Here is a 23,462-nt window from a genome sequence, read left to right on the forward strand (position 1 = left end):
AGATTTCCTGATAGAAAGTTATTTTCTACTTATATTCTGACAATGAGCTTTTAAAGATTTAAAGTTCTACATTTATAAACATAGAATTCCTAGCTGTATAGATTAGACTACTAACACTATTAAAAGCTTTCATGAATCAAATGTATTGTTTTATAAATTACACACAAACACACACTCTACCATTTCTATTATAGGAATAATAGAGGGAAATAAGCAGTGAATAAGCAGCCTTACATGCATGCTAAGAGGATCTACTAAATGTGCAGCAATGCTCATCTCGTATTCAGTAAGCTTGACATTTTTCACCCCAATCAGCTTCATGAGTTTTTCTGCCTAAAAAGAGAGAACAGCAGCCATGAACATTAGAAAAAGAAAATAGTTTAAATTCTGCTCCCATATTGATGTTTCGAAGATAGGAACTAGAAATGTGATAGGAAGTCATTTATTGACAATAGCTTGAGTCCTTTGCAGTAGAAAGGCATTACTGATTCTACTCAGTGGCCTATATGAGGCTAATTCACAGCCTCAGTTTCTGACAAATGTCACATAAAAAAATTACATACCATAAACTGGCAATTCTCAAAATGTGGGTTGGGACCCCAAAGTGGGTCATTACCCTGTTTCACTGGAGCCTCCCAACCCTGGAGTTAGATATGTTGGCTCTAAAACTTGAGCCCCACCACCCATCTGTTTTGGCTTGCATCCAATCTCCCTTGTTAATATTACTTTTGTTGAGTCCCAGTTCACTATTAACCTTTTTAGGGAAGGTTGAAGCAAAATAGGTATTAAACAACTCTGCTATCTTGATGTTATCTGTTACTGGAAAGGAGTAGCTAGTAAGTTGAGAGCTGACCCCTTCCTCCTCCTTTCTTGTGCTCCTGTGTATTTAAAGAAACTCATCTTATTGTCCTATGTCTCTTGATAGGTATCACTCATTTTGTGTCTTCACCTTTCTGACTTTATTCGTACATGTTTGTGCTATTCTTTTGTACTCCTCCTTAATATGTCCACGTCTTCACTTTTTTGTAGGATTCCTTTTTGATTTTTCAGGTCATTAAAGATCTCCTGATAAAGCCATACTAGCCTTTTATTGTTCTTCCTATTTATCCTACATCTGTTCCAGTTCCCAAGTTTTGTTTCTCCTTTGCAAGAAAAACTCTAGTAACTGCCTAAATTAACCCTAATTCCCCCAAAGTTGCAAATATTATCATAGTCTTAAACTTTCTTTAGTTTTACAGCTGCCAACAAAGTTTAAACAGCAGTTGCAAGAGTGATGGGAGTTTTAATTAAGCAAAGCTATGAAGACAGCTCCAGTACCTCTTATGTCTGTAGACATGAGGAAGACAACATTACATTACTTTGCATATGGAAGGTTTTCACAGCAATCTAAGCTAGAAAATTGATTTTCAACTAAATTTTAAATTTTGCAGAAACTGACCACTTAGGCCCTGATCTGTGCCAGAGAAATATTCCCACTCATTTTTATTGAAAGTTTTCAATTTCTGTCCTATCTGTGCTTCACAAACTGTTTTTGTGCATATACAGAGCAGCTTGTATAATTATTTTTTAAAGAAAGTACTAGTGACCTGAGCCCCCTGCTCATTACACTTGCCAACCCCCCCTCCACCCCACTCTGGACACAAAGTCTTGCACTGAGCCCAACTGTGCTCTCCATGGCCCCAAGTCACTTGCACCCTTCTCCACTTCTGCATACCACAACCCTGGACAGGTCCCTTTATCCGAATGATTTTGGCCTATCCCACCCGCTTGTGCCCTTCAATCACCAACTAGTCCCTCCCGTCCGCACCCTTCCTGCTTCTGCCCCACCTGCCAATAAAATAGTTCATGGCCTAAAACCCACCCCCCTCCTACCATGCATAGCCCCACCTCCATCTTCCATTCCTTCAGCCCCATTCCCGTGCCTTCATTCCTATACCCACCATTCTCCCTAACCCTCCTTCGCCATCCCGCCCATTCCCACTTTCCATCCCTATCCTACCCCAATTCCTACACCCACCCACCCACCCTCCCTAATCCCTCTGCCTCTACACCCTCCACACTGCCTATCCTTCTGCCTCCATTACTATATATCCCTCACCCCCACAATCCTCCTTACTGCACCACCCATCCCCACATACACCCTTATCCCCTTTCCTCCCTCCCTATGCACACTCTGCCCTCTCCTAGGAACAGGCAAGCTAACCAGGCCCATACACAGGAATTTCAGGGTGGGAGGGAGGAGCTGCTCCAGGTGCTGTGACAGCAGTATCTGGGCAGCTACTTGGAGAGAAGGTCAGCAAAGGTGGCATTGCTGTGGTGCTCTGAAACAGAAAAGGGGGATGTCTGTGGGCCTGGTGCACAGCCAGCGCTTCCCCGGTGGGCCTGCTCCTATGCAGCACCTCAGGCTGCCAGGAAGGCCCCCAAGCAGTGTTCCCTCTAAGCGGCTTCACAGCTTAGAAGGAACACTGCCTCCAATGTCCCCAAGTCCAGCGCCCTGGAATTTCTGCCTGGGGTCTGCCCTGTGAGCAACAGAAGCAGCGCCATTCCCTGCAGCAGGCTGATCTGGAGCAGTGCCCAGGTCCTGGATAGAGTCGCTCTCTGCCCTGGACACTTCTCAGGCACAGCAAAGCCACCTGACAGCCTGGCCTGGGCAGATTCCACCTCCCAAGGGTCCTGCCCACTCAGCTCTGGCGGCAGCCTTTTGGGAGGCAGAATTTGCCCAGGCTAGGCTGCCAGGAGGTTTTGCTGGTCCCCGAACAGTGTCTGGGACAGGGAGGCTATGCGAGGGCAGAGCCTGTGGGATGCAGAGTGATGTGATGACAGGAAAACCTTCGTCCCACAGGAAAAGTTTTGTGTGTGTGTGTGTGTGTGTGTGTGTGTGTGTGTGTGTGTGTGTGTGTGTGTGTGTGTGTGTGTGTGTATGTATATATATATATATATATATATATATATATATATGAGAGAGAGAGAGAGAGAGAGAGAAAAAATACATTTAAAAGTTTGATCTTACCTGTTTCTGGGCTTCTACTTTTTGCTTCCTGGTTGGATCAATTGCATCTACCATCCATTTAATGGTAAAATAAGTCACCGCACCAAATATTGTCAAACGGAAAATTAAACCAACAACTTCATTCCGACTCAGCGGACGAGAAAAGGCTTCAGCATGAACCATTTTGATTTAACACTAAACAGAAGTCAGAGGAGAAAAAAAGCTTTAGACTTCAAAACTACACATTCTATTTTTTTTAAATGTGTTCACTTATGTAGCAGTCAGACTGTTTTCTATTTTTAGAGTAGTGGTACAAGCTCATATGTAACTTCATGCTACACTAATTAACTGGTTGAGTCTGGAATTAAACAACTAAAGGGCACGTTTCTAATTATGATAAAGTCTATATGCTGTCAAACTAGAAACACAAGCCCAAAAATGAGAGTATGTCTACACTTGCACCCTCTTTCAAGAGAGGGATGCAAATGAAGACATTTGAAATTGCAAATGAAGCCGGGATTTAAATATCCCATGCTTCATTTGCATAATCACGTTATGGCGCTATTTCGAAATAGCGCTATATTGAAATACAAAACACAGTGCAGATGCGGTTATTTTGGGAGAACACTCTTCTTCCTCATAAAATCAGGTTTAACAGTTATTTCAGAAGAAAGGTGTTCTCCCAAAATAACCGCATCTATACCATGTTTTGTATTTCGAAATAGCACCATCACGTGATTATGCAAATTAAGCACAGGATATTTAAATCCCTGCTTCATTTGCAATTTCGAAGGTCTTCATTTGCATCCCTCTCGTGAAAGAGGGGGTGCAAATGTAGACATACTCTTAGAGTGGAAAGGGTTACATCTATGGCGTATTCTACATCTGGCTTCATTTCTACTTCTGTTAGAGGCACAAAAGGCAACCACAGTAAATTGAACCCTTGCTTCTATATTTTAATGTATTCAACAAGGTCCTTATTTCAGAACAATTGTTTACTAAAAATATATGAATTCCTTTTAACCATACAATACCTTACTAATAAGGATATGCCACATTTTAGTTCCCTGTTTACCCCAATCCTATTTAGGCCTGCTGTTTTATTGCTATGATTTACCAATATAAAAAATGTTGATTAAAAAAGACAAGTAAACAAACTTCCTGTTAAAGAAAGACACAATGCATTATTTCAAACTTCTTCCTCTACTACTTTTTTTTAATAGGTGTCTTAACACATTTTTTAGACTTGCATTCCACATTTGGGCCTTAGAAAGTAGAAAATTGTCTGGATCCATTACAAGACATCTGCAGACTTGATTTGTACAGTTCCCCAGAAGGCTGCAAATGCTGGCTTTGTAGCAGACCATCACCTTCTCTGAATCAAATACTTAAACTTGAAAAAGTTTCATTAGGCCACAGAGCCCCTCTATACGACACACAATGTAGAGAGTTACTAAATTGCTCCTGGTCCTAAAGAGTTAAAAAAAAGTCCAATTAGGCATCTGGGGTCAGTGGAATCTATGGGTTGTCTACATTGCAGCAGCACAGCTATGGTTCTGCAGTTGTCTACACTACATACCCCTACATTGACAAACTGGGTTTTCTCCTCAGTGTAGGTAATTTGAGAGTTGATAGCTAGGTCACAGGAAGAAGTTTCTGTTGACTTAGCCACTTCTTCAGTAAGGGAAATCTCAACTTAATGGCATCATAAAGACTGCAAATTTTTTTACAGTCATAAGCTAGTAGATAGATATAGATCAGGACTAAAAATTAGATTGATCAATGCGCTACTAAAGTAGGAGGAGATCAGACTGAAAATTTTGAGCAGCCTCCATTTAGTCACGGATTGCCTTCCTTTTTAGGTCTTGGGTGACTGAATAAGAGATCCTTTGGTAATATGAACCATTGCTCCTTCTCTGTGGCTGATTTCCAAATTGAGCTGACAGCCAGTGCCAAGCTGGAGGATTTTGAACCCTGCCGGCTCTTGCTACATTTCAAAGGCAGAAGTGCCAAAGGGAGCACAGAGACAGTGGGGAGACTCAAGCAATCCCTCACTGGCCCCATGCTCCCCACGCGCTTTGCTTCTGAAATATACAAGAGCCCTGTGGGACCCTTGTACATTTCAAAAGCAGGGAGCACTGGGCCAGCAGAGGACTGCTTGAGTCCCCAGCTCGCCCTGTGTTCCCCACGGAGCTTCTGCTTTTGAAACATAGCATTTTGAAACAAAGCCGAAGCACCACCAGTTCCCAACTGTATCTCTGCCTCTTCCCCCAAGGAGATGAGGAGGAGGGAACCAGATCTTCTCAGCACCGGCTCCTGCTCCTCTCTTGCTGCTTCTCTCTGATAGTAACTAGTCGAGTCACTAGCTGACTATCCAATAAGCGTATGTTTATCCGATAGTCTACTAGTCGCTTACATCCCTACCAAATCACACAAAACTGGACAGCTCCTCTTCCTCTCCCAAGACATACTTAATCTTGACTTTTCTTGGACATCTTCTCAAGAGCAAATATTCCTCTTTTCAATTTGTAAACAGATAATAGTTGATAGCTTTTATGCAGGGACTTTCCTTCTCTTCCCTTAACTATTTCCCTGGTAAATTATAAACTCTAAAGAGGATCAGGGAACATTTTTGTTGCTGTATTAGTAAAGTACTTACTTCAATGGGGATCTGAGCCGATCCATAACTGTGGCCTCTGAGCTACAGTTTGGGCCTCCGTGGTTCAATACCCTCAGGATGAGGGATTTTGCCGGAACAGGGAAGTTCATATCTGGCTCCCCTGCTACCGGCTCCCCACAGCCCTGGACCAACTGCTGGCCTCCTGGCCAACTCCTATTGCCATCAGCTTTGCTGTCCTCCCGATCCCCCCACATTCTTCCCTGCTATGCTGGGCAGCCCAGCTCCTGGCATGCCAGGCTCCTGGCCCCACCGCTGGGAGCCCAGCCACCAGCCCTCCTCTGGGATTCTCTGGTCCTGGAATATCGGTGGTCTTGACAGACAACAGATGTTGCTGGACCACGGAATCCCACGTAACAGAGATTTAACATGTACTATTACACCACAAAGCATACTAGCAAACACCCGGCCTCAAACCCTTTTACACATTTCTTCCTCCTAAGATGTAACTAGTGCACACCATGGACTAAATAACGGGCCTCAAATACTTGAGTACTTCACAATGTTCTCCTAGAATTCCATCAGACGCTTTCTAAACATCAGGCTTTTTAAGTGCCAGAAAATCACTGGTATGACTTAATTCTGAAGACTTGATTATCAATTATTTGAATATATCCCACATTCTGATCCCAGAACATAACAGCCAGGCTCACTTATAATGGAAGTCTTCATTAAGTACCACACAGTTTAAAGATATTAAGTGAGTGAATAATTTTTCCTTCCAGTTTTGGTTTCATTTGCTATAAATAGCACTTTTTATTGTGGCAATGCTGTTTGCAGCGAGTCAAGAGGCCACACCAAGGACATCGGGAGGTCAAAAGATTGGAGAAGAGGTTCCAGCACACTTTATTTGCTTTTATAACATCCAGTATGTCTCTTTTCCCCCAAACAATCTCCCCAGTGTGAAATGTACTGGAAGACTATAGATGCACCCTAGACGCCAGGTACAGAGAACAGTCCATGCAAAGAACCAAAACGTTTTGAGAGTTTAATATCATAGAGAATTCTACCAATACATGTTAAAAATGTATGCTCCACAGGCGAATTGATTCCTTCAATGTCTCCTATATGGAAGTATGCATATGTATTAAACAGTTAAATTAGCTACCAACTCAGCTTAGACTGTCAGTAAAAAGTAGTAAAAAAATTGTACCAAAAATATAGCAGTACATAAGACCATGTTGAATTTTAATCCTAATAACTCAGTCAAATCAAAACATATTTTTCATCTGAACCCTTACAGACATTTCTCAGAGAGTCCTATTTTCCTGCCCATTTCAGCTTTCTATCTACAGCTGTCATGGAACACATTTTAAAAAACAACCTTCAGAGAGAAAGATACACTTATGTGTTATAAAAACAAATTTATCCCTCTCCCCTCCCCAGCTGAAAACTCTCAAGATATTTTTTGCTCTTATTCTATACATGCATGAGATCACCAGTTCACCTTTGACTAAAGTCTAAACCTGGAATATTTTGGATCTACTACAAGAATGCTTGTAATAGGAAATCAGGTGTCTCCACAGCTAAAGGATTCTCACAACAGTTAGCCTCCTCCCGTCAAGGGTGAGCATCAGAAATTGATAATAGGATATAAAAAAGTTTTATAAACTGTAACAAGGTAACCATTAAACCCTAGTTACTCTGTGGGTCAGGAGCAGCACCTGCCTGCAACTCACTGCAGCAGCAGGACCTGTGGGTCTGAAGCAGCACCCTGGCCGGCACAGGCTGAGTGCTGTTTCAGCTCCTGCTGGATAACCAGAACTAGTAAGTCTCACCCTTTAAGAGTGAGGTTTACCAGTAATCATTAACTTCCCTAACTAGGAGCTGGCATACACCAGGAGCCAGCTTTTAAGCATTGGCTCTGGCTGCTGGCCCCACTCCCAGGGAGCATGTTGCCACACTGCACTGCTATACTGGGAGCCAGGGTACACCAGCAGGACGGTGTTTAGCCGTAACAGAAAATGATAAGCTGATGCTTATTGGTTAATCGGTTAAACTTTACATTCCTATTACATCCCCAGTTGATAACCAATATGGGCTTTCGCTGTCTTTCACACCACAATAAATGAGCTAAGAAAACACAGAGGGGGCAGTCGGGAAATACCTGGTCCCTTCCTAACTCAGCTGCGGCCCTTATAGGAGACTCTGTTCAAGTCATTTGATCTCTATGGGCCTCAGTTTGCAAGAGGCGCGACCCAGGGTTTTGGGACAATTCAATGAATACAAAACGCTTTAAAAGCTGTAGCTAGAGGAAACTACAAGGACACAAGAGTATCGCCGGTCACTGAAGGGCAACAGCTGGGTGGCTGCCCACTAGGGAGGCAGCAGCACTGACTGGACCCGGGGAAGGAGGAAGGGGGGGAGCAGGGGGCACAAAAGTGCAACAGGAGGCAGGGACGGGCGCGCCACCGGCGGGAAGGAAAAGGAACAACCGGGCCGGAGGGGGAAGCGGCGGGGGGAGGCAGCCCCGAGCGATGCAGCGCCCTGGTGACTGGGGGAGGGGGATGGCGGGCAGGAAGCACCATCCTCTTCCTCCCCCCGGCACTGGCTGCTCCCCAGTCGGAGCGCGGGCCCACAGGAATCGCAAGCCCGTGCGGGAACTTTCCCCCTCCCGCCGCCACCTCCCCGCTGCCCCAGCCCAGCCCGCCGGCCCCAGGGGGCCCATATCCGGCTCTGCCCGCGACTCACCGCGAGCCAGGCGGCAGCGTGAGGCGCAGAGTCCCGGCGCGCACCAGCAGGAAGGAAGCAGCCGGTGGCTAGTCCCGGTTAATTCCCTCCCCCGAAGCAGGAGGCGCCGCACAAAGGTTCCGTCTGGAGGCGCGGGACGAGCAGCCTCAGCCCGCGTGGCGACTCTGCCTGTACCGGCAGCGAGAAGCCCACGCAGGCCCTGCGGCCGCCGCCCGTGGGGCCCAGTTTCCCTTAGCCGCGGAGAGGCGCGATAATGTTGGCTTGCGACGTGCGGCCTGGCTGGGAGACGCCTCCCCGCCTGGTCACTGTAGCCAGTTCAGCGTCTGCTGCGCTGTGACGGGTTTGGGAAGTTCTGTCGTGACACCCCTCGGCTCGGCGTTTCGCTGCCTCCCCTGTGACAGCCCCCGGCTGTGCCTTCCGACGTGCCCGGAGCCCCGCCTGCCGCAGGAACAGTTACGCATGTTTCAGATGAAAAATCATGTTACATCTAGAACTTAGGTGGTCAAGTGTAAACAGCACAAATGCTGCTAAAATAATTGAATTATACGTGAACATGAATTAAAGACCTGCGTTTTAAACCGTAGGCGGAACTGCTGCAGAATTTACCTCCGATTTGCTGCAGAGCACTCCCGGCCTGGATTACCAGCCACATTGTGCAGATTTAAAAAAATCTAGGCACCGATAAATAAAATTAGTTGCTGAAGGTCACCAAGAAAGTAAGTGACAGGGCTGGGAATGTTTGTTTTCCCCCCAATATTTTCCCCTACTCAGTTCTAGCATGCAGCATACCAACATACTGCTTACCTAATACAGTGCAGATATTTTCATACTGTTTGGTGCAAGTTGTTTTATATAGATCAGTTAAGCTACTGAGAACCAGTAGTTAAAGGTACATACATTTGTAATTATCTCTGTCCCTGCAACCATTATATACATGTTTAACTTTATGCACAGGTGCTCTCATTGACTTTTATTGGTGTTCCTCCTGCTTATAATGTTAAGGATCTTCTACATAAATCTTTTGAAGACTTGAGTGTTACTATATTTGAGCTGTATCTTCTCCTATGGAGAAAGATGGATGACATAACAATATTTCATGCTGGCTTTCAGGATAATGAGCCAGATGGTTAGTTTATGTAACTTGTCTCAGCTCTTTTAACCTTAGTCGAATTAAGACAAATTATGCCAGCTGAGGATCTTTCTTTCCCTATTTAACTTCTATTTTAAAATTGAATAAAATTATTCCAAGTGATGACGTGGTAGCTTTAGACTAAGGCTACGTGTACGTCAGCAAGATTTTGCGCAAATACTTTTAACGCAAGAGTTTTTGCGTTCAAGTATTTGCGCAAGAGAGCGTCTACACTGGCATGTGCTTTTGCACAAGAGATGTGCTTTTGCATAAAAGCATCCATGCTAGTGTAGACACTCTCTTGCGCAAGAAAGCTCCGATGGTCATTTTAGCCATCGAGCTTTCTTGTGCAATAAATTTATGTTGCCTGTCTGCACTGGCCTCTTGCGCAAGAACAGTTGCACAAGAGGGCTTATTCCTGAGTGGGAGCATCATAGTTCTTGCACAAGAAGCACTGGTTTCTTACATTAGAATGTCAGTGTTCTTGCTCAAGAACTCGCGGCCAGTGTAGACAGGCAGCAAGTTATTGCACAAAAGCAGATGCTTTTGCACAAAATTTTGCCAATGTAGACACAGACTAAGAGTACAATAACTGTATAGTTACAGACCTCTGCTAGGTTAAACAAGTAAAGGGGAAAAGTTAAAGTTTTACTACACTTACCTTCTGTGTTAATATATGCTAAATAAATCTAGAATGAAAGGTCTGAGTGGGTCTTGCCTTGAGAAAAAAGTATCCATGCCTTTTAGATACAGTGGCAGTATAATACTTCATCAAGTCTGAAAGATGAACTAGTGAAAGTCATGTCTTCCTTCATACCCCAACTCATCCCTCTTTTCCAGTCCAAATCTTAAATTTCTGTACAATAGCAATATATTGTATGCCTAGCCAAGACCCACATAATACATGCCGTGTAAAGAATAAAAAAAGTGCACATATTAAGCAATAGGTATCTGAACAGTACACACATAATAATACACAAGCTGTCTGACACACACAATTATAATAAAATAGTTATGTGACCAAATTGCATATCAAAAAGATTTTAACACTTCAAAAACCTTATTAATCTACAAACATTTTCAAGCTTTATGTTGGACACTGTACCACAAACAATTCTAATTTGGTAATATAATGCTATTTTACTATGAGAGAATACTTTTTAGTACTATAACAAACAAACTTGTTATGGTATGTAGCTCAAAAACAACTTACAGTACTTAGTTTTCTTCAAACTTTACAAAAATATTCATCTTTGTTCAGACACACATAAAGAGTGTCAATTCAAAAGCATTTTTAACAGACGTTAAGAGAGGTGGAAAGGACTTTAAATTGAATTTTTCTTATAATCTTAAATAACAATATATATTTCCTTGTTGCCTTTTTATTGAAAAGACTGTATAAATGAGAGTTACCAAAGATTCTTCAGTATAACCTTCATAGATATCTCTCCTTGTTGCTTTGGGGGTGGAATAATGACCTCAGATCTGGGATTCATCGGTCATGAAGTAAGGAAGTGTGATTTGAAATGTTAATTCTCAATTCCCATAAATGCAGATTGATAGATGAGGCATAAAATGGTTCCAGATGCTACAGTTTCCAACCTATTCATCTGTGCTTGCTTTTCTCTATATCCTGGAGCAATTTTACTGTAAGTAGGCCACCTTTATTATCAGATTTACCTGAATATGGAAAAATGTCCTTGAACGTATTTGGAGAATGGTGGGTTGATGCTTAATCTCATTTCTAAAAATCTGAAAACCCTTATAGGGTTTCTCACCCTAATAAGCAATAAATTTGACTAAGTGATCAGTGCAAACATCTATGGAAAATTACTTTTGGAAAATACATTAAATGTATTAAATGAAATTGTCGTTACAAATTACAGGATTGCCACGCTTCCATTTCACAAGTTCTCTATTGAAGGCAGACTGGAACCCTTTCAGTGTAATTTAAATAAGCAGTAGTTATTGCAGCAAAAGTACAGAACAGTAAGCCTGATGCTTTTGGCTCTGTTCCTGATTCTGACCTGATGTCTTGTGTGACCTTAGGCAAGTCAGTAATCATCTTTTCTGCTTTAGCCTCATCTGTAAAGTGCTGAAGATGAGATCTAATTTAGGGGTCTTGTGATGCTTAGCGCATTAATGTATGTAAAATACTTTAAAATCCTTAGATGGAAAGTGCTATATAAATAAATGCACAGGATATTTATTAACTACATTGGGAGAAAGCTTTTCCGTTAGCAGTTAATGTTTTTAAAATGAAATCACTATTTTAATAATTATCCCTAATGTCTCATATCTCTCAGAGTCCTGAAAGCCTTTCTGATTTATCATTGTGCTTGTCACCAACCTTCTGCTTGCAGTGCCTTATGTCATAATTCTGCTCAAAGAGAAGTATATGGGACTCCCTTTAGAACTGCAGCTGCTGTAAGGTGCTTCCTCAGGACTCCAGTGGCCCAAGGAACTATAACAATGTGACTTGCTGCTTTCTTTGCAGTCTATTTATGTCCTCCCTCCAATCTACACTGGGCACCAAACAGCCAGTCCAGAAAATGTGGAACAATATTCTTCAGGTGTTATCCGAAATTAAAATACCTGAATTAAAAGAAATTCAGCTTTCTTTGTTGATTTCTTAGTTCTTTTAGATAGTGAAGCATTATTAATCCACCAAGAACTTGCAGTGGTTGCTCCTGTTGTTTATTCTTGTATCTTATTTTTTGGGATATTATTTTCCCAGTTGACTCCAAATTAATTATTAATTTTCCTTTCTTATTTCTGTTTTTTTTCTTCATGTGACCTGACTCTGCACTTAGTTTTTAATTTCTTTACTTTACTTTTCTTGTGGTTACTTTGTGTCCTTTTCATGTCCACTAATCCTCACTGTATCCATCATCTTCACACTCTGCCCAAAGGCCTCTTCTCCAGCTTTCCCCCATCCCTCCCACCCTGTTACCTCATCTGTTTTTTTCTAAAGACTTTTCCCAACTTCTGCTTAGTTGCCAGGGTGCACCCTGATAGAATGTTGCCAGAACTCTCAGACACACACTCAGAATCTTTTTTTTAAAGGAAAAGCATACACTTTACTACTCAATCTCTCAAACTTTTTCATGGAAGGGCCATTACCAGACTCTCTTATGTATTTCTTTCTCTTAGATTCACAAATGCATGAACCACCTTCCCTTCATGATAATCTAAACCACTTCCTCTCCACTTCCAGATCACATTACATCCCCATAGCAATTACAGCTATTGCTAACATAGAAATGTAATATTAGAAAAATAGTTAATGTAATTTTAACTGTTTTCATTTAGCTGGAAACAAGCAGGAGAACAAAAAGCCATTTGATGGTGGACAACCTGGAAATGCTCTGTGGACTAGGGATCTTAAATTTCCATTAACTAATTGAATAGTCGATGGGATTTCCATCGTCTATTTGATTAGTCTATAAGGACTTGAGTAGCATTCTGCCTTTGAAATGTACAAGAGCCCCAGCAGGGACTCTTGTTCATTTCAAAGTTGGAACATCACTGCTGTACCCTTGCCCCCTTCCATGGAGCTAGAGGGAACTGGCTTTTAAGCCGGCTCCCCCCAGCACCCTCTCGCCTTCCCCCGCTTGCTGCCTCTTTCTGATAGAGCTTCAGCAAAGACTAGCAACCAGAGTACCCAAATATTTCAAAGGGGTATGTCTGTACTACAAAGAACACCTGGATTTAGATTCACGTATAAGCCCAAATTCACCTATTGTCCACAAATAAAGTCTTCTGAAATGCACAAGAAACCTCTCAGGATTCAGGCCAAAAGTCTTAGGGGTATGGGTCCAACCTGAGTCCTGTTCTGGAGCAGATTCAAGCCCAGTTACTTAGCAATGTGGATGTAGTGGGAGCCCAGGTCACCACATTCATGTTCAGAGAGTTGACTAATGTTGTCTCATGATTTCCTAAGTGTATGTTTCCTAGCCCTTCCATACCCAAATTTTCCACTTTATTCCCTGGAACCAGAAACAAACTCCTGATTCAAATACAGCTGCTAATAATTTTAGCCCTTCGTTTGCACTTGGACTGCTCAGCTATAAACACAGTTAACCTTATTGTGCATTATTAGTTATGGCCAGGGCGCGACAAATAATGCAATCTACTCGCCTGTGGTGAGTAGATTACAACCCGGAAGAGCTGGGTTTGGGCGATCTGCCAGACCATCAGAAGTGCCGGACCATCGGATGCTGGACCACTGTACAATGTAGGGACTATACTCTGGTTCCTCGCCTGTGCTAAAGCCCATGCCCCTACATCTACATTGGTATTGTTTCCTGTGCTAGATAGATTAAAGCTATGCTACAGTCACACCTTAATTTCCAATCTAGACATACCCTAAAAGTGAGACATGCAGAAGCAACTTTGGCTATTAGATTACAATAAACTCTGAATCAGAAGTCGGCTACTGCTCCATGATCTGTGGGAGAATACTCCTCAGCACTTCCTCCAGTAACTCTGCTAATTTTCCACTCAAGTGGAGTCCCTTCCATTGACCTTAATGGACTTTGGATTTATTTGTGGGTATGAGACACATTTAATTAATGGATTCTACCTCTAAATTTATGCACTAATAATTATTCAGGTTTTCCAAATTAATATGAGTATGAAAATATGTAGCTATTTTGGCCCAATCTGTCCCTTAAATGCTACATACATATATAAAACCCCTTATAATAATGGTCTTTATCAAAATATCTACAGACTGAGCTCTTCAGAGCTATTAGAGTTTATTGCTTTTTATTTTGTTGCATACTTTTACAGTGCAACACAATAAAAAATATTTAACCAGGAAAATAAGTATTGAATAATGCCTATAGTGAGGCAGAGATGCCTCATCTGACCCTGACAATAAAGGACTACTTCTCTGCCCCTGGTGGGCAGAGCCAAGCCAGGTCTGTCCCTGCTGAAAGTGCAGGGGGGCAACAGGAAGTATAAAGAGAAAGCCAAGCAATTCTGTTGGACAGAGTGGCCTAACTCCAAGTCTGACAGTAAGGCTATGTCTAGACTGCAAGCCTCTTTCAAAAGAGGCTTTTTCGAAAGATACTTTTGAAAAAGCCTCTTTCGAAAAAGAGAGTCTAGACTACAACCAGTACTTTTGAAAAAGCAAGGTTCTTTTTTGCAAGAGAGCACCCAGGCAGTCTGGATGCTCTCTTTTGAAAAAGCAGTTTGTATTACATAGCACCTTTTTTCAAAAGAGGACTTTTGAAAAAAGGCATTCTTCCTCGTAAAATGAGGTTTTCCATGATCAAAAAAACTGTTATTTCGATTTACTTTTGAAAGAATGCGGCAGCAGCCTAGACGCAGGGGAAGTTTTTTTGAAAAAAGGCCACTTTTTTCGAACAAACCCTGTAGTCTAGACCCACCCTAAGAGACCACGAAAGCTTAAATATGCATATCAGTTTACACAAGACCATCCTTTTTCAGAACTGCTGCAGGCTCTAAGGGCAAATTAAGTTATAATCTAGACAATGTTTTCTTTCCTGTTTCTTTTTTAAAACTTCAAAGGGCATTGTGAAGAGAGTCAGCATAAATAAAAAAAATGATGGTAACAGCTTGCATTACTAATTTACTCCACTTATACTATTTACTTTTTGTACTTCCTTATCTTGAACTGGACTAAACTGATCAGTTTTCTTTTTGTGTTTTGAGCACTAGCATAATAGCTGTTGTGTTTGAATTACCACACAGAAGAATGTTTAGGACTCTTCCCTGCTCTACCTACTGTCTCCTTTCTTTCCCCAGTAAAGAATCCATTTGCTGAAATTAAGAATAAATTAAATTCAAATATATTCATTTAAAAAGAAACCAAAATAACTCTAAAATCCAAATCTTGGCACTAAACTGTTTGGGCACTTTGACACTAAGCTTCGTAGATGGAAAAAAAAATTGGAAGAAGCACACAAAAGTGATTGAATTGTTTCAAAAGCCAGCAAATATCCATTCAAAGTTAAGGTTGAGATGCTTATGTTTTATGCCACACAAAATTGGGTTGTGTGTTGATTTCTGCCAAAAAAGTAATATTATTTATAATGTTGGGTTTTGTACAAATATTTGCATCCTTACTGAAGTATAATCAGTATTATGCTTTCTGTATCCTTGGAGGCTCAACACAGGACTTTACAATTTTTTTGATCCTGAAAATGACTGCATAAAGACTGGTCCCTAAAATCAGTGTATATCTATGGCCCAACCATGAAGTCAACATGGTCAGGGCCTTAGATTTAAATTCATATATTCCAGGAAAGTTCTCCTGCAGAAAGGGATAAGGAATACACTTGCTGGTAAAAACTGATTTATACAAACAGAAAAGTTGTCCTAAATGCTATACTCTCTTTCCTTCGGTACATCTTCACTTTCCGTGCTGGAGATCAATCTTCTGGCATTTGATTTAGCAGCTCTGGTAGATGCTGGTACTTCTTGCAGTCACGAGGATTAAGAGATGCCAACGGGGGCATTTGCAAACCTCTTCTAGGGCATGGGTGCCTAGTGGGAAGAGGGGGCAGAGGGGCTCCCCCCCTCCCAGACTCATCATGGTCTGGTGGTGGGTAGCCCTGCCCCTTCCTCTTTAGGCCCCGCCCCTTCCAGAGTGGCCCGGGGCTACTTAAAAAATGTTTGAAGTGGCCCCCAGGGAAAAATTATTGCTGACCCCTGTTCTACAGAGAGATGGCTAGTGTATTTCCTATGAACCCAAACACCTCACTCTCTCAGCATGGGAAATCTCTCGGCTACAACTTACCTCATTTCAAGCAACAATCCATGGAAAGATGTTGACAGACAGGTGTCCTTGAGTCCTCTTGGTTTCAAGGAAAGAGTTTATCAGAAGGCTATAAAATTGTAATGGGAAAGATTTAGGGTGCGTTGACACAACTTTCTGTACACCAACAATGTTCCAATCCCCTTTACATTTGACACCTAATTTACTGACTCCACATTAATTTGATAAATAAAAGAAGAGAGAATAGTGTTTTGTAACTGCTTGCATCAATTTATGTAAGTCTTAATGATCCCTCCCATACCATAAACCACTGCTGTCATTTACTATATATTTCAGATAATCTGTGTGTCTGTCTGTTCAAGAACTCCTCCTAAACCAGGCTTTGGGAAAATACACTTTGCGGGCCGGATCCAGCCTGTGGTCACAGCAGGGAACATTGGGCAGACTACCTGCCTGCCCCCCAAACGCTGCTGAGAAAAGTGGCTCTTGCGGAGCTCTGTTTGAACAGCTGTGAGCCGCAGGGAAGAGAAAGAGGCTTCATGTGCTACCCCCAACCCCAGCACAATCCCATTGGCCAGTTCCCAGCCAATAGAAGCTGGAATTAGGTGTCAAATGGAAAGGGGATTGGAACATTGTTGGTGTACAGAAAGTTGTGTCAATGCACCCTAAATCTTTCCCATTACAGTTTTTGTGAAGCACCCTCCTTCTCCTCCCCTCAGGCTTGTAGCAGTTCAGAAACCACATGGCCCTTGCAGCCAGTGGAGGGGCAGGAAAGGCATGCCGTTTGCTTGAGAAGGCTGCTGGCTGGGAATCAAGCAGGTAAGTCTTCCAGCCAAAGCCTGCCTCTGGCACCCCAACCATTGTCCCCTGTCCACATAACCTGAACCCTCTGCTCCTCCTTTTGCATCCATATTCCCTCCCAGATCCGGCACCCCAATCTCTGCCCCCATATCTCCTCCCAGATCCTGCACCCCAATTCCCTGTCCCATTCCAAATGCTCTGGTCCCCCTCCTGTACCCATATCCCACTTCAATCCCCTGCCCCAGGTCACTACCCAAACCCTCTGCCTCCCTTCTGCTCCCATATATCCTCTCAAATCTTGCAACCTAATCCCCTAACCCAGGTCACAACTTCTTCCTTTACCAAAACTTACTCCCAGATCCCACCGCTCCTCCATTAATATGGAAGAGTGCAGCCCTTTACCACTTTTCAAATTCTTGGAGTAGCCCCCCAATCAAAAATTATTGCCCACCCCATCCTAAATGGTAAGAGCTAGGACCACCAAATTTGGTATGCTTCCTCTTATCACATAAAGTTTGGTTGGTCAGGCCATTAGGGTGTGCATGGAATGTGATTGTTTCTCATCAAACAGAAAGGGAGAGCTGGGATAGCCAGGAAAGTTATACTCCAGAATGACCACAGAAGAACAGCAAGTACAGGGGACAGCTATACCTCAAAATGACTATAGGGGTCAGCAAGCAAGTATGGCCTTGATGTCCCAACTGCTCTACAGAGCCAGGGAACAGCCGCCAGTTGGGAAGTGCAGCCCCCCACTGCCTCGGCCAGCCCAGGGAAGAGGTCCCCATCACTCCAACAGCCTTGGCGAGCCACAGAGCAGCTGCCAGCCAGGCAGCATGGCCCCTGCCACCCTGTCTGGCCCAAGTGGGTAGCCAGCAGCTGGACAAAGTCATTCCCATAGCCATGGGCCAGCTCCAGGGAGCAGTTGCCAGCGAAGTATCATGGCCTCTGTCACCCCAGCTGGGCCCTGGGCAGAAGTCCACAGCCAGACAGCATAGTCATCACTGCCCCAGGCTGGGCCCAGAGAGCAACCAGTGGATGGGGAGAATGGTTGTCTCTATTGCCCTAAACGCCCCCTCCCCTGCCCAGATCCCTGCATCCTATCCCTTCCCCAGAGCCCCCCACACCACCCAACCCCCTGCCCTCACTCCTCCATCCCACACCCTGCCCTCAGCTCTTCACCCCAACCCTGATTCTTGCACCCCCATGCCACCAGTCTCCTGCCCTGAGCCCCCCACATCCCTAAGTCCATCCTGATTCTTGAATCCCCGCAGCTTCAGCCCCCTGTCCTGAAGGACCCAAGCAATACCAGGTAAACCTTCCAGTGTGATAAATAAATATAGTCCTGACAAAGATGCTTTTGAGCCATTCACTACCTGTGAGTTCAAGTTTCCTGATGATGGAAAACACTTCTGGAAGACGGTGATTTCACCTGATGGAATAACAGATTTTGAAGCTCTGATTGATATAAATTATATCCAATTCAAGGAGAATAATTTTCCTCCCTCCTTGAACAAATCAGTTTTCACATTTTCACTTGCCATGGCAAAACTTGGGGTAGGGGGGCACAGGATTTAAACACCTGTAAACAACAAAAGCTTTGTTTATCAAGTGCAAGTGCAGACATAGCTTAACACAGCCCTGTTATCTCCTGATGGATCCACATACTCATAGGTACTGCTCTACGATATTTACAACCAAGAAAAATGCATGATGGGCCATAAAATCTAGCCCCCACCACACATTAAATCTATTGTGTGCTTTTACCCTATGCTATACAGATTTCTGGAATTGTGGATCCTGATCCACAAGGGAGTTGCAAGGGTATCACAAAGTTTTTTAGGGGGTGATCACAGTATTGCCACCTGTTGGCTACGTCTACACTGCTTCTTTCTTGTGCAAAAGCCTATGCAAATGAAGCATGGATTAGCATATTGCCATGCTTCTTTTGCATAATTAATTAGGAGCTGTTTTTGTGCAAGAGGTTTTTGTGCAAAAAGGAGCCATTTACACAGGAAGAACAGCTCTTGCACAAGCAGTGTTTTTTGTGCAAAAAAGCTCTGTGTAGACAGCTCCTTTTTGCACAAAAATCTCTTGTGCAAAACCAGCTCCTAATTATGCAAATGAAGCATGACAATATGCTAATCCGTGCTTCATTTGCATAGGCTTTTGCACAAGAAGGAAGCAGTCTAGACGTAGCCTTTCTTTGCTCCCTTCAGAGCTGGGCAGCCCAAAAGTGGCAACTGTTGGCCCAAGTACCCAGCTCCGAAGGCATTGCCCCACCACCTGAAACACAGAAGTAAGGATGGCAATATCATCTTACTTCTGCACTGTTGCTGTCAGAACTAGGTGGCTGGAAAGTGGCATCTGCTGACTGATGTCCCAGCTCCTCAGGCATCAGTGAAGAAGAGGGGATGGCAATATCATACCATGCCATCCTTATTCCTGTCTTGAGAGCTAGGCTTCCAGCCAGCACCTGCCTCTCTGCAGCAACCCAGCTGTGAAGGCAGCACCGCGTTATCAGCACAAGAGTAGCAGTACAACAGTCCCGTTCCCCCCCCCCCCCCCCCGCCCCGCCATAACTTTGTGGTCCTCACTCACTACTCTTTTTTTGGGTCAGGATCACGACAATTATAACACCATGAAGTTTCAGATTTAAGTAGCCACCTGTTGGCTACGTCTACACTGCTTCCTTCTTGTGCAAAAATGATTTACATTTTTCAAAATCTCATGACCATGAAGTTGACCAGAATGGGCCATGAATTTGGCAGGATCTATATATACGCTTTTCATGACATTAATTTCATGACTAATTTTCATAAAATCACAATTCAGAAGTGATATGGACAGAACCCCCAAGTCTTCTCATATGGCAAGTAATTGCCCATTCATAATCTACACACTGCACTCTGTCTCTGATGCTCTTTAACTACATATATAGTGGGAATGATGCAAAAATGAGAAGTGCAACTGGGTTGGGCATGGAAGAGATGAGGAAGAAATAGTTGGTGAATTGCAGTTGTTGATGTACTACTATTGTGCCCTGCTCTCTGTTCCTCCTGTCAGGATGAACTGACTCCTCTGGGACCTATGAGGCTGCAGGGGGCAGTAGGTGCCCATATACTAGCTCAGAAACTACAGCTGTCCTAGAGGTGATTCTTTAGAAAAATCAAACTAATGAATTGACATGACATGTTATACAAGTATTGCGAAAACATAGAAAAGCACTTTATCAGAAGTAGATATAACACATTGTTTGGTGGTTTATTTTCATATTACATTTCTCAGTAAAAATCAGGTTTTTATACAGATTTCATATTATAGTCACCTTTATTCTCATGCACAAGTTTTTAATTGCTATTGTTTGAAGCCTTTAATCATTTATGATACTTAATATCTCCTTCTTTACTCCTATTTTAGATAATAGAGTAGGAAAATACTTCAACTGCATTCTCTTTTCTGTTATGCTGATTGCATAATCATTCCAATGGGGTTGTGTTTCCATTTCTTGTTAGTTAACATTGTATATGTGGGGCGAGTATGCCTTATCTTTATGTAAATCTACATAGCAAGGTATCTGTTATGGGTATATGGTCCTGCTGCTTGTGGTTATTTTTACTCTTGCTTCCACTACCTATCATGCTGGTACGTCTTGTTTTAATGTTTTTAGCATCACTCTCTTAGGCTACATCTACACTGTGTACCTTAGAGCAGCACAGCTGTGCAATTACAGCCATACCATTGCTTCAGAGGGGTAGCCAAGTTAGTCTGTAATAGGAGAAACTTAAAAAAATAGTATGGTAGCACTTTAAAGACTAACAAAACATATAGATGGTATCATGAGCATAGCCCACTTCTTCAGATGACCACCATACCATTGTAAGGTATGCAACACAGTCCTTTGCTGGCAGGACAGAGCTCTCCTGCTGGCAAAAGAAAACCACCTCAATGAGGGACAGTAGCTTTGGTGGTAGGAGATGCTCTCCTGCTGACAGAGTGCTGGCCATAGTGGAACTTTCTGTAATTAAGATTATTTTTTTTGTCAGTTGGCATGTGTATGTTTCACACCCCTGACTAGCAGAAGTTTTATTGACAAAAGCGCAGTGCAGCCTGAATATCTAGGATCCTAACATAGCCTTAGCTGCAGGCTGGGTGCGAGAAGTGGGTGTGACAGACAGCAACTGAAGCTCTGATTTTTTTTTTGCAGAAAGATTCTGGCTGACTTACAAATGTTTCCTGTGCATAGGTAACAGGTGGTGCCATAACCCATGCCACAGACTGATCACACTCACTCACCCTAACTAGAAGTGACAACTCTGTTTCACAAATTCAGAAACTGTTTTCCTTCTGTATTTCCATAAAAACAGAATTGTATTGGAGGAAGGAGGTAGCATCAGTCTCCCTCTAGCTTGGTGCTTAAAGTACTGGTCTGGACTGTATGGCTATGGCTATATCTAGACTACAAGCCTCTTTCGAAAGACAGCATCTGGAGTACAAGCAGATTTTTCGAAAAAGCGAGCCACTTTTTTGAATTAGAGTCTAGACGCTCTTTTGAAAAAGCAGTTTGCCGTCAATAGTGTCTTTTTTAGAAACAGTACTTTCAAAAAAAGGCATTATTCCTTGTAAAATGAGGTTTACCATGATCAAAAAAACTGCTGTGTTTTTTATTTAGTTTCAAAAGAATGCAGCTGCAGTCTAGAGGCAGGTAAAGGTTTTTTGAAAAAAGGCTACTTATTTCCAAAAAACTCTGTAGTCTAGACACACCCTATGAGACCCTCACCCCCAATTACCTGCTGTGCTTGATTTAGAGCAAGGACCTGAACCTCCCCCACATCCCAGCTATGTAACCTAATCCACCCACCTGTAGATTCTCTGCCCAGGACCCAAAAACTTTTCAAATAAAAATTTAATGCAAACAAACACATTGCTATTAAAATTTTAATCTTAGTCAAAACAGTGTATTTTGCCAAACCATTTCAACCAACATCACTTCAGTTATTCCTAATATTACATGGTTTAATACAAATTATCTGCCAACCGCATCTGATTCTTTCTTCTCTTACACCTGATGCAGCCCCAGGACCACTACATTCAGGGATTGCTTTATTCCATGCAGCCAGCCATCCTTCAAGTTTTCCTATATAAACACTTCTCTTCTCTGGAATAACTTTCCTACCTGGGAGGATGATGCCCTCATATATTTTCAGTCTCTACATGGTGTTCCCAGCAACCAAGTGCTGCAGCATCTGCATCTAAAGCAGAATTCCAGGGACACTGATGACATCATCAGTATTTTTACAGTTTTGAAGAGCCATTCTCTTCTCCATTCCAATTACCTCTTCACCTTGACCTTGTTCCTCATCTTCTCCATCACCCTCCCCCTTCCTCTTTACCTTATCTCCATTCATTAAAAAACCCTAACCACCTTCCTTACAAAATAAAACGAATGGGCATGCCATTCGGTGTTCCTGCAGTGTTCACTGGGGGTCGGCACCATATCCATTCTCCAGCGCTTAGTCCGATCTGTCAGGTTCATTCAGATTCTTGGGCCAGGCCCGGTTTGCTCTACGTGAACAGCATTTACTACAGTGGAGCTCGGCTTCTCAGCTGCTCCCTAACGCTAGGATCATACCGCCAGCCACAGAAGCTGCCTGCAGTGCTAGCTCCGCACTGGACACAGCACCTTGCCTCGTTCCCGGGGGCTAGGAAGAAATGCGGCGGGCAGGTACCCAGATCACGCTGCACCTACCCCACCGCGGGGGCCCACGCGTCCCGGATCTGCCCAAACCCCGCAGATCTACGCGCCCGAGAGAAGCCCATCAGCGGCCAGGCTCCCGCTCCCGATCGAACGCGAGTTGTGCTCCGCCAGGGGGGGTGAAGTGGGAAGCGCCGGCGCAGGCAGAAAAGGGCCCCAACCAGCCCCACGTGACTCCACAGGGAAGTAGCTCCGACGCGGTCGTAACGTGAATTTATCCTTCCGCCACCCTGTGGCCGGGTCGCCGTTGGCACGCCGGGACGGCTCTTCCACTTCCCTCATCACGACCGCCGCGTTTTCCCGGGGTGCAGGAGCGAGCCGAGGAGCGGGCGGTGCCGCGGATGGGAGGAGTGGTGGTAACAGCGGCAGCGGGACGCTGATGTGGCGGGACTATTTCGCCTTAGCGGCGGAGGAGGCGGGGGGCGGAGCCAGGCCCCTCTCCTCTCGGAAGCTGCAGCCATGATGGAAGTTTGAGGCGCTCAGTGTCGCTGGGGCGCGGAGGAGGCCGGGGCCGATGAGAGCGGGCAGCCTGCAGCCCCGCACGCACCGCAGCGCCTGAGCCCGCGCGGTCTCGCTCCTCGGTGTGAGGCGCCTCCGGACGCGCCGCCTTCTCCCGCGAGGCCGGGAGCGCCCGCCCGGCTGCGCGGCCCCATCGCGCGGGCTCCGCCGCCGCCC

General features: G+C 43.9%; 1 protein-coding gene and 1 long non-coding RNA gene across 3 annotated transcripts in view; one reads left to right on the forward strand and one right to left on the reverse strand.

The window, feature by feature from the left end:
* The window catches only part of ATAD1 (ATPase family AAA domain containing 1), a 30,541-nt gene extending 18,566 nt beyond the window's left edge, over window positions 1-11,975 (reverse strand). Inside the window, exons 1-3 of one of the 2 annotated variants that reach the window (XM_025183842.2) lie at window positions 11,837-11,975; window positions 3,011-3,184; window positions 235-333 (exon numbers count right to left, since the gene is read on the reverse strand). In XM_025183842.2, coding sequence (XP_025039627.1) covers window positions 235-333; window positions 3,011-3,172 — 261 coding nt within the window. In that variant the 5' untranslated portion in view covers window positions 3,173-3,184; window positions 11,837-11,975. Of the gene's footprint in view, window positions 1-234; window positions 334-3,010; window positions 3,185-8,357; window positions 8,645-11,836 lie in introns of those variants that run through there. The other variant, XM_006121455.4, reaches the window with a different exon arrangement.
* LOC106731896 (uncharacterized) lies at window positions 8,935-12,105 on the forward strand. The gene is made up of 3 exons (XR_001368154.3): window positions 8,935-9,073; window positions 11,042-11,135; window positions 11,850-12,105. It is a non-coding gene; the product is annotated as an uncharacterized LOC106731896 (long non-coding RNA).
* Window positions 12,106-23,462: the final 11,357 nt, after the last annotated feature.

Source organism: Pelodiscus sinensis, chromosome 8 (genome assembly GCF_049634645.1).
Source record: "Pelodiscus sinensis isolate JC-2024 chromosome 8, ASM4963464v1, whole genome shotgun sequence".
NCBI classification, from domain to species: Eukaryota; Metazoa; Chordata; order Testudines; family Trionychidae; genus Pelodiscus; species Pelodiscus sinensis.